Consider the following 23,171-nt stretch of genomic DNA (forward strand, 5'->3'; position numbering starts at 1 on the left):
GCAATTTGACGTGTGGCCCTGTCGTTAATTCACACCATGCTGCGTGTTGCCAACTAAGTGTTTATAACAATAGTCCATGGCACAATTACCAAGGTAGGGGTATCACACCACCTGTTCGGATATGAAATGTCAAACCGCTTTGTAACAAAATATTTTTGTTGTAATTTCCCCAACAACATAAAGAAAATTTTGAAATAAGATATTACAAATATGTCGATGCCACTACCTGTTCGATATGCCTTGCAATAGTCATTCTTATGGCCCCGGACCATGGTGGAAAAAGGAGGTGTTACATGAAATCATATCAAACGTCAAATTTGCTCACAATAATGCATTACTGTGAATTGATAGTTTACATTTTGTATGTGATTTTATTCACAATAATGCGTTTTGACAACTGGTATGAAGATCAGCTGTTTTTGCCGCTGTACATGTATTATTGTGCAATGCCCCGGACTAAATACATACGATCCGTTGTGAGTCCCGTCGCGCGATAAAAACAACAACCACATAAAAAATGTGTAAGTGATGTCATGTGGGATGATGTTTGAGTGTCGCGTTACAACAACCACATGAAAACTTCAAGAACAAACTTGGCATCACTTACACATTTTTTATGTGGTTGTTGTTTTCAATGCGCAACGCGTCACACAACGATCCGTATGTATTTAGTCCATTATGTCAGGCAATATTACTCAAGGCAAATTCTAAAGCTAAAAAAATTTACAAAAACAACATTGTTGTTATTGAAAATTAAAAGTCAAAGAAAATATTGAATAATAGGGTCGTTCTAAAAATTTTCTCAGGAAAAACATAAATCAAGATCTATTTAACAGGTCTCGTAAGTAGCACAACAACAACTCTATTTTGGCCGAAAATTCTTCAATATGTCAAAATGTTTGTTTACGTTTTCATACAATTTATTCACAATAACAAAATATTTGACAGATTGAAACCAATCAGCTGGCCGTTTTACGCCACCTTATAATTTCATCTAGGCATAAATACATTGTGAAAATCCTTTAAAATAGAACCAAATTTGAACAAAATGAAAAAAAAACATTCAGAACTGTCGTAGGTCATTGTTATTACACGTTTAAGGCCTGGGTACACAAGCTGCCTCGCCTGCTTACCTTGCTTGCTTCTGATAATAGAATAAAGAAGAAAAGGGCAACCCTGTTCGAAATTTGCTCGGCCTTCTTTAGACCGTGTTTAGACATTCAAACTGGAAAGAACATTTTTCTTCTCAATTTCTTTTAAAATTTCCATGTTGTTTAGACACGGAAATCATGTTTGTGTCAATTTTATAATTTTTCTTATTCTTCTTCGCACTAATTTTCTCATTGCGCCTTTCAAAAACAAAGCCAAGGCAAAATTGTGATGAAAAGTAACAAATGGACGTGAGTGATAAATAATTAATTATTAAAAGAACCCTTGAATTGCACTTTAATTTTGATATTTCCACTTATTTCGAATTGTTTTTGCTTAAAAAAATAGTTTTTCCTCCAAAAAGGTTTTTTTTTTAAATTGTCTTCGCTGTTGTTTGTTCCTCGACAGAAAAAATAAAATGAAAGAAAATGCAAAGACAAATCTGCAGCCAACTTCAGGTTGTATAAGAAGAAAAACGAAACAAAACAGAAATTGCCCATAAACTCAATTTTCTTTCCCATCAACTTTCCCTGTGTAAACACGGACTTATTCTTTTATTTTTATTATGTCAGAAATGAAACAGGAAAGCAAGGCAACCAGGGGAGGCAGCTTAGTCCCAATTTACATTGGGCGAGTTTACTTGCGGCAATTGTCAGTTTGTAGGTGAGAGAGGGTGCTGAGAGGCAAAGGGTTACCATATGCCTCACCTCTCTCTCCTACAAAATGACAATTGCCGCAAGTAAACTCGCCCAATGTAAATTTGGACTTATGTACCCAGGCCTTTACGATGAAAAGAAGTATTTTATGGTAGCAAATTTCGAATTTTCAAATTTCATGAGTAGACGCTATAACATTTTGAAAACCAAATTTGATTGTCACTTCTACTTTATATAAATTTGCCTTGCTGGAAATAATTATTTACAAAATGTATGTCACATTCACTAATCTTACTAATTTTTAATTAAAAATATAACTTTTTAAGGCCAAATTGAAATACATGTATTTTGTTTTTTGTATTTTTGAACGCACACGCATAGGGGTTTTGCGCTTAAAAATATAAATATTCGTATGGCGCGCTTTTTATTAAAGTTGGTTTTCCTCTTCGTATTTGTTTTAGTCCCAATTTACATTGGGCGAGTTTACTTGCGGCAATTGTCATTTTGTAGCAGAGAGAGGTGAGGCATATGGTAACCCTTTGCCTCTCAGCACCCTCTCTCACCTAGAAACTGACAATTGCCGCAAGTAAACTCGCCTAATGTAAATTGGGACTTAGCTCTGTTCCTTAACTTACCTGAGGTTACCATTTTTCACCATTTTTAACCTGCAAAACGTTCTTTAACCCCGAAAAGTGGCAAAACTGGAAGCAATTTTTAAGAGAGTGAGAGTGGAGAGAGAAATAAAATGGCTTTCTCTTCTACCACAGGCTACCAGCAAAATTTCTACAGGTAAAAAATGGCAAAACTGATTTTTCGACTTTCGTTTGACGATTATTTCACAGAAGAAAAAGTCGAACGCTGACAAAACTAAATTAAAAACTGTGAAATAAAAGACGAAAAAATTTTTTTATGTTTCTTTTTGACATTGCTGCCAGATTTACATACCATTTTTCCGTTCCTTTACTTTTCTGGTAAAAATGTTCATGAGAGAGCAATTTTGACACTTTTCTCTTTTACCACCCTTACCATTAAAAAAGTAAAGGAACAAAGCTTTTGTTAGAGTTAGCAAACTTGAATCGTGTTTTTAATCAATCGAGTTCGTCTTTGGACGGCTTACCGTGAAGACATAAAATGTAGAGACTAAGCCTACGGGTTTTAAAATAACCTAAAAATATCATACTGCTTGTTGTGGCGATCCACAAAAAAAAAAAAAATAAATCGTGTGAAAAATCCCAACTACTCGTAACTTGGGAACAAAGGCATTGGGTGTATTTGCCAGAGGATATGAATAAATTCTATCTTTCCACCGATGGTTTTATACTGCAATAGTGCTACCAATTTGCTCGTAAGGAAGCTATACTTTAAACTACAAATGCCAGTCATTAATTTTACCATTTTACTTTTTCTTAACAGCCAATGATATCCGGAAAGTGGGTTACATACATTTTCCACATATTTTGGAAATTACATTATTAAGAGAAAATGTGGAGCCGGTATTTTACAACAATTCCGACAATATTCCCCAACAGCAGCCGGCTGGATCATCGAATTACTTTGCCAACCTCCATAATTACACAACAACAGCATCCGCATCATCATCTACTTTAACCACAGTAATTGGTCCCCAAACCAAAATTGTTGAACTAAGCACCATTAATGAAGTCGCCAAGGTGTGTCTCTTATATGATTCTGCGGGCAGCAATACCCCTAAAATCAATCTTTTGGAATTAGCCATTATAAAATGGGTATTTTTGGCAGTCAACTTTAGTGAATATTTGCGTATGGCAATTGCTCATTTAGGGCTCCCATACTGGGAGATATGTTTTACTTTATGCGGTCTACCCTCTTGGACGGAGCAATTACTTTTACTATTAGCACCACATTTGCTGGAAGAAAATGAACTAAGGAGAAGTCGAGATATAAATCCAGGACCGGAACATCCTCGTAATCTATTGGATCCGAATATATTCAGTGTTAAATTTAAGGCAACGTCGAACAAAAAACAGAACTGAAAGGGGAGACAGTTAAATGGAAGTGAATGTCTGGAGTATGGTGGAAAGGCGATTTCTGGTATATTTTATAAATGAGTTTCCTAAATGTCCTCTTGATTGGCTTTATTTACAGTAAGTATCCTCTTCAACTCCTTTCCTTACAAAACTCTTGCTCTTTCGTATCTTTCCTTAAAGCAAATGTGCTTTTTTACCTTCAATACCTCCCCTTAAGGGAAAGGTGTTCTTAGTTGATTTTAGGAAATTTCCTCAAAGGAAAGTAGTACCTTAAAAAAGGTGCACTTTACTACTACCTTTACTTAAGGGTAATTTTTGGAAAATTTCAGATGTTTTAACATGGCGCCCAACGTTATTTGTTTTTTGTTGATTGTTTTTTAAAGGGACTTAACTTCATTCACAAATCTATTTCACGAAACTTAACCTTAGTTTCCACTTCATTGATTTATTTCTTTTATTTCACTTACCGCTCCCGTAAATAGACGTCCGGCAACAATACCACTATCCTGACTTAAACGACGTGCGTATAATTTCTTATTCGAACTATCGCCACGGGCTGCCATGCGTTCACTTTTGGCTGGGCTAGAGACAATTTGTCGCTTGGCCAAATTAGAGCGGTTTGGGGCATTTCGTAAGGCTGGTACCGAAAGGAAACCTGCAAAAAAACGAACTTATTTATTTATAATCATTTTTTTTTTGGTTTTGCATTAAAGAAAAAAAAAAAAACACAATATAACATTTGCATTCAGACTTACGTGGAAATTGTTGTGCAGCCGCGGTGAATAGACGACTGTGACGTGAAGCACTACCTGCACGACTACCGCCACCTCCTTCTAACTCTTCATCATCGTCATCGGGATCTCGTACAATAAGGTCTTCGTGAGAATTCGATTCAGTAATGGGTGCCGTACTGGTATCCTCTTCCAGGCTATCTATGCGTATTGCATAGGGTGGGTGGTGTTGCTGCTGCGTGTTAACCGATGATGACGATGTACGGCTGCTGCTGGTGCCATTACATTTAAGTGCATTATTTTGTTCATTCATGTTCAAGCGAGAAAACAGGGCGTTTTAATTTTTTAATGCCATAGATTTGAAATATGAATTTTCTTTTCGTTTGCGTTTCCGTTCGTCTGTTTGAGGTTAAAAATAGTTTCCGGTTAGTTTTTTTTTCAACATCAAAAACAAAAATAATTGTAAAGTTGTTTTTTGTTGGTTTTACATGATTTTTTACTTAATAACAATTTTTGTTGTTGCTGTTATTGCACCTCTTGATTACCACTTGATGTAATAGGGGGTATGGGAAAGTTGTTGTAATTTGATTTATTTTATACACCACCACCGATTAACAGCTGTTTCTAGTTACACCATTAATATTTAATACAGGTTTGGGTTTTTGTTTCTATTAAATATTTTATTGAAATTCAATATTGTATGGTGGTGTTGTTCCTCTACATTGCCGCTCAAATCATCCACTTACTTTGGAGTAAGGTGAAAATTATTCTCTTTTGTAAAACTTTTCGAGGTGATTAAATAGGAAAAGTGTTTAGTGTGACCATAAATTAACACAATTATATTCCGTAATTTTTTCTCAACCTCAACTGCCGACAATATTACCCACAGATATATTGACAAATGGCGCCCAATGTTAAAAAGTCTTCAGTCCAAAAAACTGATATGAAGCAACGGTTAATTAGAGTTAGAAAATTAATCATTTGAGTGTATAGGCCTCTTTTCTAAAGATTTTCCAAAAATGTTATTTTTTATGAGGCAGGTACCCGAAGGTTTTGTTCGATAAAGACCTCCATGGAAGTTGATTTAAGTTTGGATGAAAGTTGCGTCCAAATCGGATACTCAATTCGTTCGTTATAGTGCGCATAAGTATTTTCAGTTGGTGTCGCCATGATTTTTAGTGGTTTTGGCCCATTACCTCAGGAAGTGTGGACTTGCCGACGAAAAGTAGTTGTTTGTGATGACATTTTCTCTGACATTCTTTTTCATTTACAAAAACCTTCTGATGAATTAGCTCGTCTCGAAAGAGAGAAATAACAAAATTAAAAACTAAAAACTTCAAAGCCATCCGAGACAGTCCTTTAACTGAAATTTTGCGCATAATTTTGAAATTTTATGTGAGAGCTCTACGAAAGTGAAGATCCATGTCGTAGACAGTCCATATTTGAAAATGATCTACGTCTGGAAGATTGCTTTGACGTTCGTCAACCCACTAAAATGATATTCTAATATGCCTGATGATCGGATTTAACCACCCGTGAAACGTAGCACGCCTCGGACTCCGGTGGATTTCTTATTTTCACTGTACCTATCTCTTAGGACATAACAGCTCAACTCGAAAGAGAATTAATTCAAAAAACCAAATCGGGTTATTCATTCAGAGTAATTGTGCGCTCCATTTTTGAATTTTATTGGGAAAAGTACCCGAAGGAGTGGTCAGACATGGCCCATCAGTTTGGACTAAATATTGCGAGGTTCAAAGTTGACTGATCCGTTTGAGTGTTGTCATGCGCACCAATCATCAATGTTGATTTTTTTAAAATTTTTCCCCTAGAATAAGCAACCAACTATGAAAAAACGAAAGTAAAGAAAAACAAACCCCTCTAAAGTTGGGGGGTTCGTCAACGTTTTAAGGACCATGATCTGCGAATCTGCACCTGGAATGTTCGCACTCTTTATAGAGAAGGTGCAGTTTACGCATTGGCAGATGTACTTGAAAAGTACAAGGCCGACTTTACTGCCATACAGGAAATACGATGGAATGGGAAAGGCGTCACAACAACGCCTAAAGGTGACGCACTGTATTACAGCTGCCATGACATAAAGCATGAGTTTGGTTGCGGATTTGTAGTTGGTCGGAGGTTAAAACATCTGGTCTCCAGCTTCACCCCAGTGAATGAAAGACTCGCTGCAATTCGATTAAAAGCAAAATTCTTCAATATCAGCTTTATTCGCGCTCATGCTCGCACTGAAGACAAGGGCGAACAGACCAAAGATATATTTTACGAGCGCATAGAAGAAACTTATGACCGTTGCCCTGCCCATGACATTAAAATTGTTCTAGGCGATTTTAATGCCAAAATTGGAAAGGAGAATATATTTGACCCAACAGTCGGGAAATTCAGTCTCCACAGTGAAACATCTGACAATGGTATGAGGCTAATAGACTTTGCAGCTGCAAAAAACATGGTAGTTAGCAGTACCAGATTTAAGCATCTCGATATTCATAAGGGCACCTGGTTGTCTCCAGATCAAAGAACAAATAATCAAATTGATCATGTTGTGATAGATAGAAGACATTCATCGAGCGTGTTAGATGTACGATCATTCCGAGGAGCAAACATAGATTCGGACCACTTCCTTGTTGCAGCAAAGGTATGTACCCGTCTAAACGTTGCAAATAAAGCAACGTGGAAGTTGGACATCGGTATGCTGCAAATACATCAGATAGCCAAACCATCTTCCACTCAACTAGTCCAATTGCTTAACCCTCCCAGTCTATTTGTTGAATATATTCGACATTTAGCAATGTTTTTACATGGGCAGAAATTATTTTTGACACTGAAAGGGTTAATGAAAGCACTCCCGATAACATATCAACACCATGGCAAAATATTGCCCACTCCATGCAAACAGCCGCAAAATCCATACTTGGATAGCAGAGGCCTCCACCAAGGAATCCATGGTATGATCAGGAGTGTCGTGCTGCCACCGAAGAGAAAAATGCGGCATATAGGGCTACTTTACAATCCGTAGCAACGCGTAACGCACGAGAGAGATACAGGGAGAAAAGGAGAGAGGAGAAACGACTTTTCCGCAGGAAAAAGAGAGAGATGGAAAAGCGGGAGTGTGAAAAAATCGAGATGTACAGGAGCCAGAATGAAGTCCGAAAATTCTACCATAGAGTCAAGCATCAAACTGATGGCTTTGGTACAGGCACATCCTCCTGTAGAGACCAGCAAGGTAATTTGGTAACTGATACAGATAGTGTACTCAGGATATGGAAAGAACATTTTTCAAATCTGTTGGTATCCAATAGCAGCGAAGACGACGAAGATACCACAGTCCCAATCCCAGAAGATGGTATTGCATGTATACCGCCCAGCCAAGATGAGGTAAAGACAGCAATAAATCGGCTGAAGAATAATAAGGCAGCAGGGGCCGATGGCTTACCAGCCGAGCTGTTCAAAACCGGAGGCGACACGCTGATAAGGTGTATTCATCAGCTAGTTAGCACCATCTGGCAGGAAGAACGAGTACCCGACGATTGGAACCTGAGTATCCTGTGCCCCGTCCACAAGAAGGGAGATAAGACTGTATGCTCTAACTATAGGGGCATAAGTCTACTCCCTATTGCCTACAAGATCGTGTCAGGGATATTGTGCGAACGACTAAAGCTTATGGACAACGAGATAATTGGACGATACCAATGCGGCTTTAGACCTGGCAAGTCCACCATTGACCAGATATTTACCCTGCGGCAAATCCTAGAGAAGACCCAAGAGATGCAGATCGACACATTTCACCTTTTTGTCGATTATAAAGCAGCATTCGACAGTCCTCTCCGATCAAAGGTATTCCATGCAATGTCTGAATTTGGTATCCCCGCAATGCTCATCCGGCTTTGTAAGATGACTTTAACTGATACTAGGTCCTCAGTTAAAATTGGAAAGAACCTCTCCGAAGAATTTTGTACCAAAAGAGGTTTCAGACAAGGAGACAGCCTTTGGTGTGATCTCTTTAACATCCTGCTGGAAAAGGTTATACGAGAGGCAAACGTCAAAAGAAGTGGCACAATCTACACCAATAGTCATATGTTATTTGCTTATGCTGATGATATAGACATCATAGGCCGATCAGTAAAAGAAGTAACTGATACCTTTATGAAGGTCGAAGGAGAATCTGCTAAAGTGGGCCTGGCGGTAAACGGTGAGAAGACCAAGTTGATGGTGTCGACGCGCAATGCGTCCATTGAGCTCGGACCGACTGTGGAAGTTGGTTCCTATAATATTGAGGTAGTAAAAGACTTCGTCTACCTCGGCCCCTCCGTAAACACAAAAAACGACATCAGTTGTGAAATAAAAAGAAGAATTGTATTGGCCAACAGATGCTACTTTGCTTTAAGTAAGCAGTTTAAAAACGAAGCCACATCTCGTCAAACAAAAATAACGCTCTACAAAACACTGATACTACCCGTGCTGATGTATGGCTCCGAAGCCTGGGTACTTGCGCAAGCAGAGTGCTTGGTGTGTTTGAGAGAAAAATTCTTCGAAAGATCTACGGACCAATTTGCGTTGACGGTGAATATCGACGTCGCATGAACCACGAGCTGTATCTGCTGTACAACGACATCAATATTGTTAAACGTATCGAGATGCAGCGATTGCGTTGGCTAGGCCATATCATAAGAATGAGCGATGATGACCCCGCTAAAAAGGTGTATAAACACGGACCGCTTGGCAGGCCAAGGAATAGATGGCGCAAACAAGTGGATGATGAAATGAAAAGGCGCGGTATTCCAGAAAGCGAAGCAACAAATAGAGAGAATTGGAGATCTTTTCTTAGTTCGGCCTATAGAACAAATGTTCTGTAATGGGCCAGCTAAGTAAGTAAGTAAGATTTTCTTCATCAACGCGGATTTAAAAAAATGTTTTTCATCAACGTGGATTTATTTTAAAAATTGTTTTTCGCCAACGTCGATTTTTATACCCTCAGCATTTATGCTAACGAGGGTATATACACTTTCATACGGGCAAAATGTGCCTCATCGAAATAATGGTTTTAGACCCCAAGTATGTTTGGGCGAAATGTGTTTCAGACAATTTGGAGTCGATTGAGCTATGTCCGTCCGTCTGTCTGCCTGGCTGGTGCGCACGATAACTGTCGAACGGATAAACCGATTCGGTACAAATTTTAGCTTTCGTACTATTTTACCCAAACTTAGTTTAAGTTCGAAGATGTGCTATATCGGTCCACTGCTTCCGGTACCTCCTCCACAAAAGTTCGAAAACGTTCGGAAAAATTGAAATGTGTACCAGACTTAGATATGGTTTCAATATGGACTCAATCGGTCCACTTCGGGTACCTCCCACACAAAATATCGGAAAAGTTCAGTTTAGTGACATCTCTCGAATCGCTTTTATTTTTGTTTTAGCATACGACGGTAGAAGTTTCATCTGGGGCAAGTCCATACTTCCTGAGAAAATAGCTTGAAAGTTGCAAAAAAAACCCTATGAAACCGTGTGAGGTGGTGCCGATTCGATCCAAAATTTGGCCATAGTAATATTTTGTCCAAACATAGTTTAAGTTCGAAGATAAGCCACATCGGTCCTCTCCTTCAGGTACCTCCCTCAAAAAAGTTCAAAAATTTTCCGAAAATTTTTTCGTACGGTAACTCTTGAAGATTGCCACCGTGGTGCAATGGTATGAACACCCGCCTTGCACGCTGAAGGTCGTGGGTTCGATTCCCCGTCCCGTCAACATCAAAATTTTCAACGGTGGCAAAATACCCCTCAGTAATGTTGGCGACATTTCCTGAGTATTTCAGCCATGTAAAACTTCTCTACAAAGTGGTGTCTTAAGACACGCCGTTCGGACTCGGCGATAAACAGTAGGTCCCATATCATTGAGCTAGTGTGAATCGGGGTGCACTCATTGATATGAGAGAAGTCTCCCTTGTCCCATCTGGGATGTTTGTGGAACAATTATAACTCTTGAAGGGAGTGGCCGAATTGGTCCATACTTTACACATCCTAATATATCTACCAGATATAGATCAGGTTCAAATATGGACTATATTTGTCCACTCCACTGGGAGGTACCGGATCTCCCAGACAGAATTTCGGATAAGTTCACTTTAAGACCTGATATGGAATCACTTTGATTTTTGTTGAAGCAACTTGCATTCGATGCCTCAATTACGATGGTAAAAGTTTTTTCAGGGGCAAAAAACTTTTGATCTTTAACCCTAATCAACATATTTGTTGGTTCAAACGCCCAAAAATTTTAAAACCCCCTAAATACACACGTTTTTTGGGAAAATTTGTTTCAATATACACAGGCAGAGCCGACTGATACTTTTTTACTTGTTTAAATACTTATTTCATCAACGTGGATTTTTTAAAATATGTTTTCATTAACGTGGATTTTCTAGAAAGTAACTTTTTCCTTAACGGGAATTTTTTAAAAGTATATTTTTTCATCGCCTTGGATTTTTTAAAAAATATGTTTTTTTGCAAGTTGGATTTTTTTAAAAATGCTTTTTAATCAACGTTGATATAAAAAAATCAGCACTGTGGGTATTCTAAAAAATATATTTTTTTTCATTACCATGGATTTTTTAAAAAATATTTTTTTCATCAACGTGAATTAAAAAAAAATTAAATAAACGGGGATTTAAAAAAAATTAAATAAACTTTTGTTAAAATATTTTCTTCATCAACGTGGATTTTTTAAAAATATTTTTTCATCAACGTGGATTTTCTAAAGAATTTTTTTTATCAACTTAAATTAAAAAAAAAAAAATTATCAACTTAAATTTTTTTTTAAAAAATTTTTATCAGCTTAAATTTTTTAAAATTGTATTTTTCATCGACTTGGATTTTTTTATGTTTTTTGTCAACGTTTTTTAAATACTTTTTTCATCAACTTGGATTTTTCAATAATATTTTTTATCAATGTGGATTTTTTAAATATATTTTCATTGACGTGTATTTTTTTAAAAAATATTTTTTCATCAACCTGGATTTTCTAGAAAGTATCATTTTTCAACACCGTGGATTTTTTAAAAATATATTTTTTCATCTCCGTGGATTATTTAAAAAAATATTTTTTGAGTAAGGTGTTTTTTAAATACATACTTTTTAATCAACGTTGATTTAAAAAGTCAGCCCTGTGAGTATTCTAAAAAAATATTTTTTTTCATTATCGTGGATTTTTTAAAATATTTTTTTCATCAACGTGGATTTAAAAAATATTTTTTTCATCAACGTGGATTTAAAAAAAATTAAATAAACTTTTTATTAAAATATTTTCTTCATCAACGTGGATTTTTTAAAAATATTTTTTCATCAACGTGGATTTTCTAAAGAAATTTTTTTATCAACTTAAATTTTTTAAAAAATATTTTTTATCAACTTAAATTTAAAAAAAAAAATTTTATCAACTTAAATTTTTTTTTGAAAAATTTTTATCAGCTTAAATTTTTTAAAATTGTATTTTTCATCGATTTGGATTTTTTTATGTTTTTTGTCAACGTTTTTTAAATACTTTTTTCATCAACTTGGATTTTTCAATAATATTTTTTATCAATGTGGATTTTTTAAATATATTTTCATTTTTTAAAAAATATTTTTTCATCAACGTGGATTTTCTAGAAAGTATAATTTTTCAACACCGTGGATTTTTTAAAAATATATTTTTTCATCTCCGTGAATTGTTTGTGTTAAAAGGAATTTTTTTCAGCAACGTGGATTTTTTAAAAAATACCTTTTATTCAATATTTTCATTAACGTGAATTTTTTAAAAAAATATTTTTTTTTTCAACGTGGATTAAAAAAAGTAATTTTTCTTCAACGTGGATTTTTTAAAAATATTTTCTTCATCAACGTGTATTTTCTAACTTAAATTTTTTATCAACTTAAATTTTTTAAAAAATATTTTTTTATCAACATGGATTTTTTAAATTTGTATTATACATTGACATGGATTTTTTAGGTTTTTTATCAAAGTTTTTTAAATTATTTTTTCCATCAACCTGGATTTTCAATAATATTTTTTTTTTGGATTTTTTTAAATGTGTTTTCATTAAAGCGATTTTTTTAAAAAATATTTTTTCTAAAAAGTATATTTTTTCATCACCGTGGATTTTTTTAAATTAAAGTCTAGACAATGCCAAACCTTTAAAGGCGGCGCGTATAGAACTAAAAGCTTGGGCAAAGAATGCTCATGTATCCCTATGGAATAACCAGGAAAAGGGAAAAACTACAAAAATCCTATGGGGAAACCCAGACCAGGACAAAACAAGTGACCTCCTAGTGATGAGTAAAAATGATATCAGTAGACTGATCGGTGTCCTCACAGGGCATCTAGGACTACAAGCGCATCTGCACAGGATAGGCTGTGCAGAGAATAGTGAATGCAGGGTATGTGGCGAGGACAACGAAACGTTGGAACACTATTTCTGCCACTGCCAGGCTTTCACAAACTTGAGAACTCAACTAATGGGAAACGATATAAGTACAGGACTCGACCATATCAAGGACAACGGTTTTAAAAACATGACGTGATTTTTCAAAAAATATTTTTTTCATTAACATGGATTTTTCAAAAAAATATTTTTTTCATTAACGTGGATTTTCCAAAAAATATTTTTCCCATTAACCTGGATTTTTGAAAAAAAATATTTTTTTTAATTAACGTGGATTTTCCAAAAAATATTTTTCCCATTAACCTGGATTTTTGAAAAAAAATATTTTTTTCATTAACGTGGATTTTTCAAGAAAATGTTTTTTTTTTCAACAAGATGTTTCTCTGTGGATTTATTTTTTTTTTTTTTTATCAACGAGGATATTTTTAAAACATTTTATAACAAACGTGGATTTTTAATTTTTTTGTCAATGTAGATTTTTTAAAGACTATATTTTTTCATTGAAGTTTTAAATTTTTTTTAACAACGTGGATTTTTTAAAAACGTATTTTTCATCAACGTCAAATTTAAAATATCCTTTTTTCATCAACGTGGATTTTGTGGCAGAATGTTCGCTGCAATTTTTTTTTTAAATCCACGTTTTGTGAATGAAAGTTTGATGAAAAATTTCTTTAAAAAATCCAAGAATTGTGGATGAAATTTTTATGAAAAAAATTTTAAGAAATCCACGTTTTTTGAATGATATTTTGATTACAAAATTCTTTAAAAATCCACGTTTTTTTTTTGGATGAATGTTTGATTAAAACATTATTTCAAAAATCCACGTTAAGTGTATGAAAGTTTGATGGAAAAATTGTTTAAAAAATCAACGTTTTGTGGATGAAAGTTTGATGAAAAAATTCTTTAAAAAACAACGTTTTGTGGATGATAAAAAATTTCTTAAAAAATCCAAGTTTTGTGGATGAAAGTTTGATGAAAAAGTTCTTTAAAAAATCTACGTTTTGGGGATGAAAGTTTTATAAACAAATTCACGTTTTGTGGACGAAAGTTTTATAAACAAATTCTTTAAAAAATCCACGTTTTTTGGATGAACCTTTGTTTGATAAGAAATTTTTTTAAGAAATCCGCGTTTTTTGGATGAAAGTTTGATGAAAAAATTCTTGAAAAAATCCACATTTTGTGAATGAACAACGTTTTGTGGATGAAAGTTTGATGAACATTTTTTCTAAAAATTCCATGTTTTGTGGATGAAAGTTTGATGAAAAATTCTTTAAAAAATCCACGTTTTGTGGATGAAAATTTGATGAAAAAATTCTTTAAACAATGCACGTTTTGTGGATGAAAGTTTGATGAAAAATTTCTTTAAAAAGTCTACGTTTTGTGGATGAAAGTTTGACGAATTTTTTTTTAAAAAATTCCACATTTCCAGGAAACATGTTTTGTGAAAAAAATTCTATAAAAATCCACGTTTTGTGGTCGAATGGTTGATGAAAAAAATCTTTAAAAAATCAACGTTTTGTGGATAAAAGTTTGGTGAAAAATTCTTTAAAAAGTCCACGTTTTGTGGATGAAAGTTTGATAAAAAAAATCTTTAAAAAATCCACGTTTTGTGGATGAAATTTTGATGAAAAAATTCTATAAAAAATCCAAGTTTTGTGGATGAAAAAGTTCTTTAAGAATCCACGTTTTTGGATGAAAGTCTGATGAAAAATTTCTTTAAAAAAAAACAAAGTTTTTTGGATGATAAAAAATGTTCTTTAAAAATCCAGTTTTAGTGTATGAAAGTTTGATGAAATTTGTTCAAAAAAATCCCAAGCTTTGTGGATGAAAGTTTGACGAAAAACTTCTTTAACAAATACAGGCTTTGTTGGATCAAAATTTGATGAAGCAATTATTTAAAAATCCACGTTTTGTGCATGAAGCAATTATTTAAAAATCCACGTTTTGTGCATGAAGCAATTATTTAAAAATCCACGTTTTGTGCATGAAGCAATTATTTAAAAATCCACGTTTTGTGCATGAAGCAATTATTTAAAAATCCACGTTTTGTGCATGAAGCAATTATTTAAAAATCCACGTTTTGTGCATGAAGCAATTATCTAAAAATCCACGTTTTTTGCATGACGGTTTGATGAAAAAATTCGTTAAAAAAATCCACGTTTTTTGGATTCATTGACTTCAAACATATTTTGAAACATACCGGAGGTCAAAACCTATTCGATGAGGCACATTTTTGATCGGGGTGTATATATTCGTTAGCCTAAAGGCATATACGTGACTTTTTAGGGGACTCTAGAAGCATCTAAAGACAATATAAACGTGGATTGTTTAAATTATTATAGGAGACACCAAGAGACTATAAAAAATCAGGAAGTTGGCACTTGAAGCTAACACGTTGGTTGGTGTGAGCATAGGCGGAACAAGTGGCTGTATCATCTGAAGAGTTGCAACATTGGAGCCAGAATTAGTGAATTGTGGACAACGGTTAAGTCATTCTCGCACCCAAGCAAGAAGGTATATAGGATCTCGTCACGTTTCGCGACGTTACGCTGACTGATCCGAAGAGGTGCGCAAGTTATTTCAATCGACAGTTTGATGAGCACCCCGCAAGCCACTTTCTGCCGAGGGTGAACCAACACAATTTACAATAGATCATGTTGCGAATGTCATCCGGACCTATAAAACATCCAAAGCGTTGGGCCCAGATGGAATCTCCATGGTAATATGTTGAAACATCTGGGTGGACCGGGAGTCGACAATCTCACTAAAGTTCTCAACCTGTCGCTAGACACCCATATCGCTCGCGAAGTCTGGAAAATGGGCATGGGGTTCCCGCTACACCGTATGATGGATAGAACGCCACACCCAACCAGTCATCTTAGGAGGGATATTCATGGTCTATAAAGAGAGGTCCAACGTTACAAGAGATAACCTCTAGATTAACAAGCCTATCTGGCCGGCCTAAAAAGTATTCACACAGATGCAGGCGCAGAAGCCATAAACAACCATGAATGTGGTTCTCGGAGAACATCCCCCAATCTATAGCAGCTGAGGAGCGTTAGCTGCCACGACAAAGTGGAGTAGTTTTGGCCCAATTAAGCTCGTAATGATGCAGCCGTCTAAATTCCTATGGGGCAAGGATTGATGTCACCGTGCAAAACCTCTCCGCCCCAAAACCGTTAAACCCCTCGAGGCCTGTTTTTTGTTAAAAAATGTTCTTCAAAATATCCATCAAATAAAAATAGATAAGCGTATAAAATGTTCTTCAAAATATCCATCAAATAAAAATAGATAAGCGTATGCATGTTGATAATATGTATACTAGGGTTATAACTTTTTTGTAATATCAAAATACCACCGCATAACCGTCTAGAGCATAAAAACTACTATAAAACATGGTGTCTTTTTTGCTCTATCGCGAAAAAATGTTCCGCACCAAATGCATTGGTGTAGTATCTTAAAATCAATACCAAACCATTCTGGACCAAGTTGTTATCAAATCACGGCATTTCAGAGCATTTAATGCACCTTTGACCATATTGCTATTTTTTGTTTTTCTTTATAAACTCGCAAAATTTCATGTCTATATTTATTGTACCTATCGGACAAGAGAATGTGTGGTCATTTGCAACGAATTCGCGAAAGTTATAAACTGTTTTTAATGACTTTGCCTGTGAGAATCGTATTTGTTTTCGATAAATATTTATTCAAATGAATCAAATTTAAATTTTTAATACATAAATAGAAAAAAATATCAAAAGGCCTTTAGTAATTGCAGCCGCTGCGGAAACTTTTTTCACCGAATCGAACTAAAACACGCGTTTTCGTTATCAGCTCGATATCCCGCACATGGTATTTTTTTGGTTATAATCCTAATGTATACGCCTCAAAACATCCATTGAAGGAAACTAGGGGGAGCGTATACATGTTGAAAAAATACGTATACGCCCCAACGAATTGTTCATTTTCTGGAACTGAGCGAGATAATTACCTAATTAATAGAGCAACGAAATTAGGGAGTAGCGGAAATAAATAAAATATTTTTCAAAATATCCACCAAAGCAATTTAGGGGAGCGTATATATGTTGTAGGTCAGTATACGCCTCAAAATATCGATTGAAAGAAATAAGGGTAGCGTAAATTGAAAATATGAATACGCCATAATGACCAGTATTCCTACTGGAATCTGAAATGGAACAAGACGATTTGGTATAGGGAAGGACGATTAGGACCTTACAGTAATCTGGAGACGATTTCATACAGAGGAGATGATTAGGGCTTGGTAAAATATTTCAAAACCAATATGCTTGAAAAAAACAACAGCATTTGGTGAACCGTTGATATTTTTTAAAATATTCATCACGTTTATTGTGTGTCTAGAGGCCTTTTAAAATTCTTAAAAAAAATCATTTTAAAAATATGTATACGCCCCAACGAATCGTTCATAATAACCTAATTAACAGAGCAAAAATAATAAGGAAGTACCAGAAATAAAAATTTCCATAAAAATATTGTAATGAAATATTTTTCAAAATATCCACCAAAGCAACTGAGGGGAGCGTATACATATTGTAGATCAGTATACGACTCAAAACATCGATTGAAAGAAATTAGGGTAGCGTATACATATTGAAAATATGACTACGCCCTAATGACCAGTATTCTTAATGGAATCTGTAATGGAACAAGACGGTTTGGTAAAGGAAAGGACGATTAGGGCTTTAGAGGAATCTGGAGACGATGTCATGCAGAGAAGAAGATTAAGGGTTTGGCAAAATATTTCGAAACCAATAAGCTTGGAAAAAAACAGCATTTGGTGAACCGTTGATATTTTTTACAATATCCATCAGGTTTATTGTGTGTCTAGAGGCCTCCTATAATTCTTTAAAAAATTCACGTTTATTGTGCTTTTAGAGGTCTCCTAAAAGTCTTTAAAAAATTCACGTTTATTGTGCTTTTAGAGGTCTCCTAAAAGTCTTTAAAAAATCCACGTTTATTGTGTTTCTCGAGGCCCTTTATAATTCTTTAAAAAATCCACGTTTATTGTGTTTCTCGAGGCCCTTTATAATTCTTTAAAAAATCCACGTTTATTGTGTTTCTCGAGGCCCTTTATAATTCTTTAAAAAATCCACGTTTATTGTGTTTCTCGAGGCCCTTTATAATTCTTTAAAAAATCCACGTTTATTGTGTTTCTCGAGGCCCTTTATAATTCTTTAAAAAATCCACGTTTATTGTGTTTCTCGAGGCCCTTTATAATTCTTTAAAAAATCCACGTTTATTGTGTTTCTCGAGGCCCTTTATAATTCTTTAAAAAATCCACGTTTATTGTGTTTCTCGAGGCCCTTTATAATTCTTTAAAAAATCCACGTTTATTGTGTTTCTCGAGGCCCTTTATAATTCTTTAAAAAATCCACGTTTATTGTGTTTCTCGAGGCCCTTTATAATTCTTTAAAAAATCCACGTTTATTGTGTTTCTCGAGGCCCTTTATAATTCTTTAAAAAATCCACGTTTATTGTGTTTCTCGAGGCCCTTTATAATTCTTTAAAAAATCCACGTTTATTGTGTTTCTCGAGGCCCTTTATAATTCTTTAAAAAATCCACGTTTATTGTGTTTCTCGAGGCCCTTTATAATTCTTTAAAAAATCCACGTTTATTGTGTTTCTCGAGGCCCTTTATAATTCTTTAAAAAATCCACGTTTATTGTGTTTCTCGAGGCCCTTTATAATTCTTTAAAAAATCCACGTTTATTGTGTTTCTCGAGGCCCTTTATAATTCTTTAAAAAATCCACGTTTATTGTGTTTCTCGAGGCCCTTTATAATTCTTTAAAAAATCCACGTTTATTGTGTTTCTCGAGGCCCTTTATAATTCTTTAAAAAATCCACGTTTATTGTGTTTCTCGAGGCCCTTTATAATTCTTTAAAAAATCCACGTTTATTGTGTTTCTCGAGGCCCTTTATAATTCTTTAAAAAATCCACGTTTATTGTGTTTCTCGAGGCCCTTTATAATTCTTTAAAAAATCCACGTTTATTGTGTTTCTCGAGGCCCTTTATAATTCTTTAAAAAATCCACGTTTATTGTGTTTTTCGAGGCCCTTTATAATTCTTTAAAAAATCCACGTTTATTGTGTTTCTCGAGGCCCTTTATAATTCTTTAAAAAATCCACGTTTATTGTGTTTCTCGAGGCCCTTTATAATTCTTTAAAAAATCCACGTTTATTGTGTTTCTCGAGGCCCTTTATAATTCTTTAAAAAATCCACGTTTATTGTGTTTCTCGAGGCCCTTTATAATTCTTTAAAAAATCCACGTTTATTGTGTTTCTCGAGGCCCTTTATAATTCTTTAAAAAATCCACGTTTATTGTGTTTCTCGAGGCCCTTTATAATTCTTTAAAAAATCCACGTTTATTGTGTTTCTCGAGGCCCTTTATAATTCTTTAAAAAATCCACGTTTATTGTGTTTCTCGAGGCCCTTTATAATTCTTTAAAAAATCCACGTTTATTGTGTTTCTCGAGGCCCTTTATAATTCTTTAAAAAATCCACGTTTATTGTGTTTCTCGAGGCCCTTTATAATTCTTTAAAAAATCCACGTTTATTGTGTTTCTCGAGGCCCTTTATAATTCTTTAAAAAATCCACGTTTATTGTGTTTCTCGAGGCCCTTTATAATTCTTTAAAAAATCCACGTTTATTGTGTTTCTCGAGGCCCTTTATAATTCTTTAAAAAATCCACGTTTATTGTGTTTCTCGAGGCCCTTTATAATTCTTTAAAAAATCCACGTTTATTGTGTTTCTCGAGGCCCTTTATAATTCTTTAAAAAATCCCCGTTTATTGTGTTTCTCGAGGCCCTTTATAATTCTTTAAAAAAATCCACGTTTATTGTGTTTCTCGAGGCCCTTTATAATTCTTTAAAAAATCCACGTTTATTGTGTTTCTCGAGGCCCTTTATAATTCTTTAAAAAATCCACGTTTATTGTGTTTCTCGAGGCCCTTTATAATTCTTTAAAAAATCCACGTTTATTGTGTTTCTCGAGGCCCTTTATAATTCTTTAAAAAATCCACGTTTATTGTGTTTCTCGAGGCCCTTTATAATTCTTTAAGAAATCCACGTTTATTGTGTTTCTCGAGGCCCTTTATAATTCTTTAAAAAATCCACGTTTAGAGGTCTCCTAAAAGTCTTTAAAAAATCCACGTTTAGAGGTCTCCTAAAAGTCTTTAAAAAATCCACGTTTAGAGGTCTCCTAAAAGTCTTTAAAAAATCCACGTTTAGAGGTCTCCTAAAAGTCTTTAAAAAATCCACGTTTAGAGGTCTCCTAAAAGTCTTTAAAAAATCCACGTTTAGAGGTCTCCTAAAAGTCTTTAAAAAATCCACGTTTAGAGGTCTCCTAAAAGTCTTTAAAAAATCCACGTTTAGAGGTCTCCTAAAAGTCTTTAAAAAATCCACGTTTAGAGGTCTCCTAAAAGTCTTTAAAAAATCCACGTTTAGAGGTCTCCTAAAAGTCTTTAAAAAATCCACGTTTAGAGGTCTCCTAAAAGTCTTTAAAAAATCCACGTTTAGAGGTCTCCTAAAAGTCTTTAAAAAATCCACGTTTAGAGGTCTCCTAAAAGTCTTTAAAAAATCCACGTTTAGAGGTCTCCTAAAAGTCTTTAAAAAATCCACGTTTAGAGGTCTCCTAAAAGTCTTTAAAAAATCCACGTTTAGAGGTCTCCTAAAAGTCTTTAAAAAATCCACGTTTAGAGGTCTCCTAAAAGTCTTTAAAAAATCCACGTTTAGAGGTCTCCTAAAAGTCTTTAAAAAATCCACGTTTAGAGGTCTCCTAAAAGTCTTTAAAAAATCCACGTTTAGAGGTCTCCTAAAGTCTTTAAAAAATCCACGTTTAGAGGTCTCCTAAAAGTCTTTAAAAAATCCACGTTTAGAGGTCTCCTAAAAGTCTTTAAAAAATCCACGTTTAGAGGTCTCCTAAAAGTCTTTAAAAAATCCACGTTTAGAGGTCTCCTAAAAGTCTTTAAAAAATCCACGTTTAGAGGTCTCCTAAAAGTCTTTAAAAAATCCACGTTTAGAGGTCTCCTAAAAGTCTTTAAAAAATCCACGTTTAGAGGTCTCCTAAAAGTCTTTAAAAAATCCACGTTTAGAGGTCTCCTAAAAGTCTTTAAAAAATCCACGTTTAGAGGTCTCCTAAAAGTCTTTAAAAAATCCACGTGTAGAGGTCTCCTAAAAGTCTTTAAAAAATCCACGTTTAGAGGTCTCCTAAAAGTCTTTAAAAAATCCACGTTTAGAGGTCTCCTAAAAGTCTTTAAAAAATCCACGTTTAGAGGTCTCCTAAAAGTCTTTAAAAAATCCACGTTTAGAGGTCTCCTAAAAGTCTTTAAAAAATCCACGTTTAGAGGTCTCCTAAAAGTCTTTAAAAAATCCACGTTTAGAGGTCTCCTAAAAGTCTTTAAAAAATCCACGTTTAGAGGTCTCCTAAAAGTCTTTAAAAAATCCACGTTTAGAGGTCTCCTAAAAGTCTTTAAAAAATCCACGTTTAGAGGTCTCCTAAAAGTCTTTAAAAAATCCACGTTTAGAGGTCTCCTAAAAGTCTTTAAAAAATCCACGTTTAGAGGTCTCCTAAAAGTCTTTAAAAAATCCACGTTTAGAGGTCTCCTAAAAGTCTTTAAAAAATCCATGTTTAGAGGTCTCCTAAAAGTCTTTAAAAAATCCACGTTTAGAGGTCTCCTAGAAGTCTTTAAAAAATCCACGTTTAGAGGTCTCCTAGAAGTCTTTAAAAAATCCACGTTTAGAGGTCTCCTAAAAGTCTTTAAAAATCCACGTTTATTGTGTTTCTCGAGGCCCTTTTATTATTCTTTAAAAAGTCCAATTTTATTGTGTTTCTAGAAGTCTCCTAAAAGTCTTTAAAAAATCCACGTTTATTGTATTCGTAGAGGCCTTTTAAAAATTCTTTAAAAAATCCAAGTTTATTGTGTTTCTAGAGGCTCCCTAAAATTGTTTGAAAAATCCGCGTTTATTGTGTGCCTAGAGGCATTTTAAAATTCTTAAAAAAATCCACGTTTATTGCGTCTTGAGAGATCTACTAAAATTCTTTAAAAAAAATCTGCGTTTATAGTGACTCTAGAGGACTTTCAAAATTCCTTAAAAAATCCACGGTAATTGTGTCTTTAGAGGCCTCAGAAACTTCTTAAAAAATCCACGGTAATTGTGTCGTTTATTGCGTCTTTAGAACTCTGCTAAAATTTTTTAAAAAATCCAATTTTATTGTGTTTCTAGAGGCCTTTTAAAATCCTTTAAAAAATCCAAGTTTATTGTGTTTCTAAAGGCCTCCTATAATTATTTAAAAAATCTACGTTTATTGTGTTCCTAGAGGCCTTTTAAAATTCTTAAAAAAATCCACGTTTATTACGTCTTGAGAGATCTACAAATTGTTTTTAAAGAAATCCATGTTGATGGTGTTTCTAGAGGCCTCCTAAAATTCTCTAAAAAATCCATGTTAATTGTGTCTTGAGAGGACTGCTAAAATTCTTTAAAATATCCAAAAAATCCGTTTACGTATCAAAAAAGCGATTGAAAGAAATTAGGGTAGCGTATACGTATTGAAAATAAGTATACGCTTTTTTGCCTAGTATTATTAATGGAATCTGAAATGGAACAAGACGATTTTGTAAAGGGATGGAAGATTAGGGTCTTACTGGAATCTGGAGACGATTTCATATAGAAAAGATGATAAAGGCTTTGGCAAGGATCCATCACAGGAATCTAGAGAAGCGTATATCAATGAAATTGGTCAACAGGGTCGTATATATGTTGACAATGTCTAGACGTCCTTATTAAATTTCTTGGAATTTAAAATGGAATGAGATGATTTGGTACAGGGAAGCTGATTTGTCCATCCTGTAAGGCGAAGAAAATTATTAAGGCCTTGGCAAAATATTTCAAAAACAATATTTATTTAAAAGGTCCACATATTCTGGATGATGTTGTTGATATATTTTAAAATATTGATCAAAGGGAATTAAGGAAGCGTATACATGTTGATGATATGTATACGCCAGAATGAAATTTGTGCATATATGGCCCGTTAGTGTTGGCTGAAGTTCCTTATCGGCGATACCGCTTGCTTCCTTTTTAATGTATCCAAAATAGTAGATTAACCCCCTGTTTTTGTAAAATTTTTTATTCTTCTCACACGAATTGTCAAATTTTGTAGATC

General features: G+C 34.4%; 1 protein-coding gene and 1 pseudogene across 7 annotated transcripts in view; one reads left to right on the forward strand and one right to left on the reverse strand.

Annotated features, from left to right (window-relative positions):
- Positions 1-23,171, reverse strand: part of LOC141402357 (anoctamin-5) — a 50,936-nt gene that overhangs the window by 11,093 nt on the left and 16,672 nt on the right. For 2 of the 7 annotated variants that reach the window (XM_073983351.1, XM_073983344.1), the window contains exons 2-3: positions 4,567-4,941; positions 4,279-4,466 (exon numbers count right to left, since the gene is read on the reverse strand). In XM_073983351.1, coding sequence (XP_073839452.1) covers positions 4,279-4,466; positions 4,567-4,855 — 477 coding nt within the window. In that variant the 5' untranslated portion in view covers positions 4,856-4,941. Of the gene's footprint in view, positions 1-4,278; positions 4,467-4,566; positions 5,325-23,171 lie in introns of all 7 variants that reach the window. The other 5 variants (XM_073983346.1, XM_073983349.1, XM_073983345.1 and 2 more) reach the window with 5 other exon arrangements.
- LOC141401671 (tubulin polyglutamylase complex subunit 2-like) lies at positions 2,979-3,817 on the forward strand (annotated as a pseudogene).

The sequence above is a fragment of the Musca autumnalis genome, unplaced genomic scaffold (assembly GCF_047663935.1).
Source record: "Musca autumnalis isolate F117 unplaced genomic scaffold, ASM4766393v1 scaffold_4, whole genome shotgun sequence".
Lineage (NCBI taxonomy): Eukaryota > Metazoa > Arthropoda > Insecta > Diptera > Muscidae > Musca > Musca autumnalis.